Source organism: Syngnathus scovelli, chromosome 17 (assembly GCF_024217435.2).
Source record: "Syngnathus scovelli strain Florida chromosome 17, RoL_Ssco_1.2, whole genome shotgun sequence".
NCBI lineage: Eukaryota > Metazoa > Chordata > Actinopteri > Syngnathiformes > Syngnathidae > Syngnathus > Syngnathus scovelli.
Window position 1 is genome coordinate 1,905,307 of NC_090863.1, and position 9,865 is coordinate 1,915,171.

Consider the following 9,865-nt stretch of genomic DNA (forward strand, 5'->3'; position numbering starts at 1 on the left):
ATACCAAAATGTTCGATGCCCACTGTCCCAGTTTGTCAATATTGATGTGTGCTTGTGTCTACTGCGATCATTTAAACAATAAAAGAGTACAATCATCATCATTTCCGAGTCAAACTGTCACCAAGCCAATGAAATCGTTTCTAAAGTGCGAGAGCGTCGTCGACTTCTTTGTGCTCATTTTCTGCCAATGGAATCAAGCCAAAGCGGCTCGACTGCTGACGTAATTAACCTGACTCATCCGCAGTATAGTTTCACTTTGTCAATTAGCTGAGAAAGATATTGATGATAATTACAGATGTCAATTACATGTACGGATTAAGGTGCCAGCTTCCTTCATTTTTTAGGTGGATTTGAGTGTGAAAGGATCTTTCCAGATATATTCATGTGAACTTTGTCAGCCGATGATGTTGCACTGGTTGCATGATGTTGCACATAATCATAACCAGACTACTGTTAAGACTTAAAACATTTTTTGAGGTGATGTGGTTGAGTTTCCCTATGCACAGTTAAGTGAATAGGGAAATTCAACCACAACCTCTTTTTTTTTTTTTTACTGGAGATACACAGAACAGACCATCACACTGGTACCATGTTTTTTTTGGAGTTTTGAAAATATTTTATCTTTAGACTTTTCCACTGTAGGAGGGGGCAGCCAAGGAGTGGCCAAGGCTATCTGAGACACAAGAACTAACATCTCCAATAAAACTGACAAACACACTCAACAACATGCAGCTGTCTTCCATGTCCAGGTAACCAAACAAGATTCCTACCAATAAAAAGTAGAGGGTGTGCCTACTGAAATGAAAGTTTGCTAATACGGGGACATAAAGCCACAAGGAAATACAATGCAGAGCTCATACCTGAAGCTGTTTATCTTGTAAGACAAGAGGTGCTGCACTCCGAGATGGATTTGTTTGCATGGTATTTTTTACTGTTGGGGTGTATAGTGCTGATCAATGGTGAGTCTTTGTGACATTTATTGAAAGCCTTACATGATTCTGAATTGCAGGTGAAAGATCCAATCAATTTTCATTTCAACACAGAGACACGTGGGTTATTGGAATTTTAGTGACTTTATAGTCAAGTCGAATTCACTGTGGAATTCCGATGCGAGCAAAATAGTTTGAAAGGGTAGTTTTCAAATTTGGATTCAACAATGTTGATGTTTTGTATCACAGTAAAAGAACACTCACATTTTAAGTAAAATGAACGTGAATGGTAAAACATCCATCCCAGACTCAAATTGGCACTTGAGTTTGACTTCATCGAACTGGCAAAATACAAAAATGACCTTTCTTTTTTTACCATTGTATTTGTGTGTATTAAGTCATACAGTAAATGTAATTATTTTCTTTTTCCCAGCGCAATTCACTCAAGATGTAACAGGTAACATTCACAACTGCATCCTTGTACTGTACGCCGTTCACAGCATCACACAGAATTTGTATTTTAATCAAAAGTCAAAACTCTGGAAAGGATCAATCTACAAGATACATTCCACAAGGACTCGATTGCAGTTTTTGGGGAAATTCAGTATGCTTAAACATTTTAGATGAACCAATCAATCAATCAATCAATCAATCAATCAATCAATCAATCAATCAATCAATCAATCAATCAATCAATCAATCAATCAATCAATCAATTGACTTCAGTGTAAGGTTGCATTATTAGGAAACTGCCATCATTGTATTCTCTTTTCTGTACTTTCAAGGTGTTTCTAATACCACCACCAGCCCAGGTAACCTCCTAAAGATGTATTTTGCACATTGTATGCCAAAAAAGTTATCTAAATAGGAGGCTCAACCACTCCAACTTCACACATTATCATCGTCACTCATTGACTTTTTTTCACCAAATTACTGATGTTTAAATAAAGCCATAATACAATCATCAATTCAAATGGAATAAATTACATGTTTTTCTTTTTTGTTTACTTTTAAGATACCATGGACGCAGGTAACACCCCCCCCCCCCCCCCGTACACACACACAGCAACGTCTAAAGTAGGCTGTAACTAAAAGATTACTTTAATAATCGGTTCATCGGATAAAATAAATAAAAACATTTTTTTCCATTTAAATCCCTCAATTTAAAAAAAACTCAAATCAGCAGTACTGAAAGTGCGATATGAACATGTTAGCGTTTGTATTTAAAAAAAAAAGTCAAAGCTCTAATTACAGTAAGGTATGGACCAACAAACAAAACAACAAAGAGCTTTCGTCAGTCACTCTTAGTTTCAACTGCCTCATCAAGATTTTCAGGCTTGCCAGCAACTCCGATCTTTCTGTGAATCTATTAAACGGCGAATGGACTGTGACAAAATAATCACACTCACTCTTTACTTTTTGAGAATTCATTTAAATGATGCGGAACACATTAAACTGAAGAAAACCACACACTAAGAAGTAAAAACACTTCATTTCAAAACCTTTCTTTTATTTCTATTTCTCCATTTACCAAACACTCACTCTTTTGTCCAAAAAAATTAATAAAAATAATCCCGTATATAAAACAGTCAACATCATGCATTATCTATGACAAATGTACTTCATAAATTGGTTCGTATTCAGCGCTGACTGAGCCACACTGCGTTTCCCTTTATGTCCACTGGGTGGCACAGAAACTCCCAATTCCTCCAAGATACATATTACATGCTATGTTTTTAGAGTAACTTCGAATAGTAACACTTGTAATACTTTAAGTTATTCTAAGAGCAATTTTGTTTGGCTAACATAAATTTGTATTTTTGATGTAAAAATAGCATTAAACACTCACTCCATGCCCAAAGCTTCAGAATCTGATCATGTTAATGAGGATCCAATCATAAAAGTAGCAGTGTTCATGTCATCCGAATGTATCATATTTATTGGTTTACAGACGCAAATACGTGATAAAAATAGAGAGCTCTGGCTCCCAAAGCAACATTCTGCAGACGCGGCAGATATTTATCGCTATCTTGCAGCCCTCGTCTAAAGGTCTTAGATGAAAACTTGATACAGCATCTGCACAATATCTAATGTCTTCAGCCTAACTGCATTGTAACACCAATATAAGTATGCATTTGCCCTTTTCAATGCAAGACAACATTGAGAAGTCACGACTTCGAAGACGAAGAAAAAGCGGCATGCGCCGGGGCATCAGGATGCTTCGAAGTAAGAACCGCCTTCTATGATTACGACAAATTGCCAATCTCTGACTCCTCTCTAGAAATTGTGAATTCATTCATTCATTCATTCATTCATTCATTCATTCATTCATTCATTCATTCATTCATTCATTCAAAACTAACAGAACAACTTCAGTGCAGTGTGACATGTTTGTTATTGTATGATGTAAAAAGTTGTGGTTAGCAATTAATGGTGATCGGAATTACATACCAAATAGTTTTGATCGTTTTTAATTTGTAATCCATTTTCAATCCAAAGTCGATTAACTCGATTATACTATCTAGCAACAAAGGTAAGTCAAAGTACGGTTAAAAAGAAAACGTTTCAATCTTGACAACAAATGTGGTTTTTGAAGACTGCTTTCATTATCGAGCACCGGATCGACAGGAAATAAAATCAATTTTCTCCGATATCTTCTTCGCAATGCTGATTATGTTATGTCTTGGTCTGTGTTCTATTGCTGCGACCATTTTGCTTTTGGGACAATAAAGAGATGCTGTTTCTCAGTACTTCATCAGCCTGACACTATAGCTAAGATCCATTTCACAATTTTATCGCTCGTCGCGGTCGTTTGAACAACAACATAGATATGGTAACAATGTACATTCCTAAATGAAAATGGAGTAAGCAAGGTTTCTCTCTTTTCTTTTAAGTTTCGACTCCCAACAATCCAGGTAAGCCTCACACCTCTACTTTGTACATCGTACACGAGAAAAATGATCTCAAAGGGAAACCCAAGCTCAAACATGTTTTTGAATGTCTTTACTTTTAAGATACTACTAGCAACAACTCAGGTATGCTCCCACACTTGTACTTTGCACACTGAAAAAATTAATGATGGGAATAAGGGAAGCTCAAACGCATGTTTTTCTATTTCTTTACTTTTAAGATACTGTAACCAGCAACCCAAGTAAGCTCCCGCACTTGTCCTTTACACATTGTACACCGGAAAAATTATTTACAAGGGAAACTCAAACACATTTTTCTTTCTTTACTTTCAAGCTCTTCCTCCTACTCCCATCAACCCAGGTAAGCTACCCCACTTCGACTTTGCACATTGTACACCAGAAAAATGATCTACAAGGGAAGTTCAAATACACTAACGTCCAACCAAAATTCTTTCTTTTTTTTTTCCCCCCTCTTTTTCTCAACAGTGACCCCAATGAGTAAGTACCAAATTGCTTTGAGCCAAAAGTTAGAAGTGAATGCCTAAAGGACTTAGACGGAAACGGTTGTGGCTACTGCAGAATAGTATATGAGCAAAAACGTCAGCCGAGCTTCAATACAAGAAAACTATAGTTTTATATATACTATAATATTGATATTGTAGTTGGTTTGAGCATGATTAAAAGTGCATCAATGGGCTAGCAGCTAACCAGCATTGTGCCCCCATATGATCCCACAGCCACAGTCGTTTGAATTTGTTTTTACCAAATGCCTGATGTCTAGATAATGTAATACTGTACATTCTGAAATTAAAATACAATTCATGACGTTTGTCTTTTTGATTTCATTTTCAGCTACCGATACCACAAGTAACCAACCTCGTGCAAAGATGACGTGAACCTACATTCATCAATGAAAATGGAATAAATCATGTGTATTTCTCCTTTACTTTACTCCTTTACAGCTGCTTTCATCATCCCAGGTAATAATTTGCAAGGGAAGCTCCAACACTCAAGTGCCCAATTGGGACCCCCCCCCCCCCCCCACACACACACACACACACACACACACACACACACACACACACAGACACACAAAACGCATGGATAAGGTAAAAGTGTACATTGGGAAATGAAATGGAATAAATAACATATTTGTTTTACTTTTCAGATCTCAACATCACAGGTAACCTCCCGCGCCACTATTTGAGGCACTGAATATAAACAAATGTCTGGATGGAAATTGAAAGGTACTCACTTTTTTCTATCCGCTCCCAGAATGTGAGAATGCCAGCATGGCTGATGTGGTCTTCTTGGCGGACAGCTCTGGCAGCATCACCCCTGACAATCTCCAGGAGATCCGATTTTTTCTCCTAACCGTGGTGTCCGGTTTCGACATCGGTCCCAACAACGTCCGTGTGGGTTTGGCCCAATTCACTAACAACCCTTTTCGAGAGTTCCTATTGAATGAACACCAGGACAAGGACTCGCTGTTAGCCGCACTGAACAATTACCCCGTTCGGAGGGGAGGCACGATGACAGGCAGGGCCTTGGATTTCATACGGACGCAGTTCTTCACAGAAAGCGCCGGAAGCCGAGTCAACCAGGGGGTGCCTCAGATCGCCGTGGTCTTAACAGACGGACAATCCTTCGATGATGTGGTGGAGCCCGCCAGGCGCCTCAGACAACACGGTGTCACCCTCTTCAGTATCGGAGTGGGACTGACCCGAGTGACCGAGCTGGAGGCCATCGCCAACCGACCGTCTGACCAGTTCGTATTCTCAATTGAAAACTTTGGAGCTCTTCAAAGACTGAGCGAGGCTCTGCTACAATCCGTGTGCGAATTCATAATCGACCACGGACAAGGTGAGTGAGTGAGTGAGTGAGTGAGTGAGTGAGTGAGTGAGTGAGTGAGTGAGTGAGTGAGTGAGTGAGTGAGTGAGTGAGTGAGTGAGTGAGTGAGTGAGTGAGTGAGTGAGTGAGTGAGTGAGTGAGTGAGTGAGTGAGTGAGTGAGTGGCCCAACAAATACAGGGGCTTCCAAGTGACATCTTTTCTTCACATTACCCAACAGTGTATGCACATATAAAAGCTCGTGTTAATTTCACCCTGGGAACAAACGTGACGGAGGTCCTCCGACAAGTAAGTGCATGCCAAATGAGTACGAAATGTACATTCTTGCTCTCATTACGGATGTTTGCTTTCTCACAGTTCGTCTTCGATCTAACTAGTACTTTCTGCGTGGGTTGCCAAGTTGACTTTAATGCAACGGTAACCCCAGACCAGACGCCAACACCCTGACCTACTTTTAACTTCTCCGTGTGCCAAAGAGGAGATGCCCGCTGTCCCAGTCTGTCAATATTGACGTGTGCTTGTGTGTACTGGGATGATTTAAATGTATGCTCATGTAAACCTGACAATAAAAGTCAATCATTATGATGATTATTATTATTAGGATTGTATAGCCCAACTACTTACATATGTCCAGGCATTGGTTGTGCAGCCAACAGGGGAGGCAGCCAGCTGTAAGAAAATGGCTTCTACACCTCTGGCTGGGAATTTTTCTCTCATTTCAAATGTGTGCTCTCGCTCAATTCACAAATGGGTAGGAAATGCAGCACAAAGGACTTATTAATTTACAGATGTTTCGAGTTATTACAAATGATTCAATGGACTTTATGGCTTTCATTTTAGGCCATGTCACATCATCACTCGACAGAAATAATAGGACACGTCCTTTTCAAGTAGATGTCAGCTGTACAGTTTGGAATTTCTAGACTTACACAGCATGTCGCACAAGATTAAAAAAAAATAATGACTTACAATGTCGAATGGTGAATCATCCGTGTTGGGTATGGCTGCTCGTCGGCTTCTTCAGCCAACTTGCAAGATGGTCCATCAGAAGCGGCAAAAGGCCCCAGCAGCTTTCTGAGGATTCTTTGCAACATGTTGTCTGTTTTGTTTCTGGTCCACAGGAGTCGTCGACGGCTAGACGAGTGGACTGAACTTCACTTGGCGTGCGTAACTGAAAGTACTTTATTTATTTTTTCAAGCATACAAAAAATAACGTATCGTACAATTTAATTCAATAGGGACCGAATCGATATTTTTCCAATAGCATTTAGGTTGAGAACGCCTTGTTGTCCCCGTCAGGTCAGCATTGTTTCATTTTAAATGTGCAATCCCGCCTCGTCCTACAATGAAAACAAGAATGCATGTTGAGTTTATCAAATGACCTAAATGTGAGTGGAGGATATGTTTGGGCCACTCTGGCATCAGAGTTTCTCAGAGAGAGTGAGTTCTTGGGGGTAGTTTACACGGTGACTTCCACTTCTAAAAGAGGAGGAGGCAATTACCACGTAGGAAGTGGAAGCAGGTCCCTGCAGCCCCAGGGATTGCCACGGATAGTTCAAATTAGACAAGCGCTGTTCATCCTCACAAACCTTTGACCTGGCTGATTTCACTGCACAAAGAGCATGTGTAAATGAGTTCATTTCTTCACCTCTTCCCTTTGGCAAATCTTAAAGTAACGAGCGGATGGATAATGGGCAGGCAGAGGTGGCAATAAGACTTGCACTTTCTGATATTGAAGAGAAAAAAAAAAAGAATGTTGGTCAAATGAATACTGATTGAAGCGACAAGTAACAAGGTGTTGTTTGTACAGCAGCTCACACTGCAAATCTGGTCACATTCATACAAACTGGTGTGACTGGTCATTTTGTTTTACAGGTTGACAATTACATTTGTCGACTTGGAGATCTTATTAAAAAGTCATATCAAATATTTCAATTCGTATTTGAATTATAAATGTCAAGTTTTGTTCACAAATGTGCATGCGCAGACACAAATTCGAAGCGTGTGTTCTCCTTTAAAGTGCACTCCCCCCACTGCCTCACCTCCCTCCACAATCCAGCTGTGCAATTGAAGTTAATTCTGCAGACTGTGGTTCACGTTTCGTCACCACTTTGTCAACTTAGATCATACGGGGTCAGCGTGGGGTTGAAGCAGCCCTGTAGCCGTGCCTCCACTCACCAAAGGTCAGTTACCATGTCATGGTAAAGGAATGTCGCCCAGTCTCTGGTGACTATTGCCATTCTTTTGTCTTAATTAGAGCCAATTTGAGAGTGGGACGTCATTGTATTTGACTTTGAAGAAATGCTGACATGCACGTGTGTACACGGACTGGTCGCAACATTGAATACAAACAAATCGGGGGAAAAAAATGATTCGCCCAAAACAAATATTTGTACTTTTACATCAATCTACGCTTGATCATTGTATTGTGGTTGTCATTTACAACTGCACCACCAACACCATTGGCCTGTGTCTCAGATACTTCCCCCCCCAAAAAAAAACAACAACTTTGCATTAAGACTATAAAGTGGCATGTTCTGTGAAATGAAAACTACTTTGAAATTTTACCAAACGCCACCACACATCAAGTTGTGTCGGCATCACTGCCTCCCAGTGTGTGTGGGTGTGTGCGTGCGTGCTTGAGTGTATGATATTGATCCTGATTGGGCCTCACGGGAGGAGATTCCAGCGTGCCGTTGACCCACACTTCTCCATGTTTCCACCCTTCTATGTGATCATCAGAGACAGCTGTCTATTGCTGCCAGCCGGCCGGCGTGTGTGTGTGTGTGTGGGGGGGGGGGGGGGGGGGGGGGGGGAGAAAGCAAAAGAAATCATAGTACAGATTTTTTGCAAAATCATAAGCAGGTCTTGGCTGAAGTGAAATTTCCTGACATTTCTTTGGCTTGGTAACTGACAAAACATTCGACCCATCCACTCTTTGGAGCAGCTGTTATCAAACAGGGGTCGGGTCCGCAAGCCGCAGCTTAAATGAATATGCTTGTATATAGCTTTGTACATGAATAATCAGAATTCCTAATCAAACATAGTTCAATACATTCTCAGTATTTGGATGCAGTAAAATTCAAGGATAGTTCATTTTAAAGTTGAACGATTGGGACAGGGTTAAAACAACGACATAATTGTGCTTCTAGTTTAAAGCTAACGCAACTTGTGAAACGCCATAGATGCATCTGCATATGTGTTATTACGTTTTAAGCAATTTTAACATAAACAGCGACGCAACGCATGTGGAAAGACAATATTGCAGCACTCACAGGCATACACAACTTCTCTGCAAAAATAAAAGATGAATATTACTGCAGGTACTGTAGATCATTTCTCCAGAGAAACTGATAAATCTCAGTTTCCTATGAAACACATCATACTATAAAGACCCGTCACTTACTTTTGATTCTTTTTCGGGTTCAATTCTTCCTGAGGAAAAGGCAAAAAAAAAAAAAATGCGAGTCTACAACCAACATTCCACTCTGTCATTGTGATTCAAAGCATTTGCTGCCTTTCTTCCTTCCCATTGGAAACATTTCTTTTTCAAGCCCTTTGTCCGCTTTACTTAACTTTCAATTTGGGTGCTTGGAAGGCGCACCGACTCAAGGATTGTTGTCACCTCTGGTCAAGTAGTCTACTCATTTCAAAGAGCGCCGGGGTCAAAGGTTAAGTTGTCTCCAGTGTATTGCCGCTTGACTGACACCCTATCTCAAAGCTTCCCTCGTGCACTTTTTTGGTCATTGTATATTAAAGTTTATCACTAAGGTGGGGGAGAAAAAGAATGGCACTGAATAAAGTGCAATTCTACTTTGAATCAGCAATTCATTTGAAAACTACACATGGAGTGAGCTCTTGCTTATGCTTTTGTCATTAAGATGTGCTGAGAAATAAAAGAAAACTAATCCCCGCTAAGATTTGGACAACATGGGTTTGGCAGCCTTTAGGCAAAATCCTAAAACAAATGTGACACACAGTTGACAAATATGAAGTCGTTCCCCTGATATAAAGCCCCCAAGAGGGCAAGGAATAACTCAAAATGTCTTGAACAGGGACCACAGATGCCGGGAATTCTCTTTCCAGGTTGACCAAGCTGCAAAGGAAGGATGCAGAGTTGGCAACATTTAAGACAACATGATAAAACAGCGTGAGAGTCTATTTCATATAATAAAGAG

At 40.2% G+C, this 9,865-nt stretch overlaps 1 protein-coding gene across 1 annotated transcript; it reads left to right on the top strand.

Moving 5' to 3' along the window:
• Positions 1-806: 806 nt before the first annotated feature.
• LOC125984728 (collagen alpha-4(VI) chain) lies at positions 807-6,269 on the top strand. Its single transcript, XM_049746873.2, has 16 exons — positions 807-959; positions 1,363-1,386; positions 1,715-1,741; positions 1,945-1,959; positions 3,084-3,155; positions 3,824-3,844; positions 3,944-3,964; positions 4,060-4,080; positions 4,173-4,199; positions 4,325-4,336; positions 4,691-4,705; positions 4,801-4,818; positions 5,007-5,021; positions 5,114-5,701; positions 5,908-5,975; positions 6,045-6,269. The coding sequence occupies exons 1-16, from the start codon at positions 905-907 to the stop codon at positions 6,132-6,134; spliced, it is 1,089 nt and encodes a 362-aa protein (XP_049602830.1). The 5' UTR covers positions 807-904; the 3' UTR covers positions 6,135-6,269.
• Positions 6,270-9,865: the final 3,596 nt, after the last annotated feature.

Excerpts from the sequence above, each read along its gene's own strand:
- LOC125984728 (XM_049746873.2), top strand. The coding sequence starts at position 905 with ATGGATTTGTTTGCATGGTATTTTTTACTGTTGGGGTGTATAGTGCTG. Across the intron at positions 1,387-1,714 it reads ATTCACTCAAGATGTAACAG|GTGTTTCTAATACCACCACC; the intron begins GTAACATTCACA and ends TGTACTTTCAAG. Across the intron at positions 3,845-3,943 it reads TTCGACTCCCAACAATCCAG|ATACTACTAGCAACAACTCA; the intron begins GTAAGCCTCACA and ends TTTACTTTTAAG.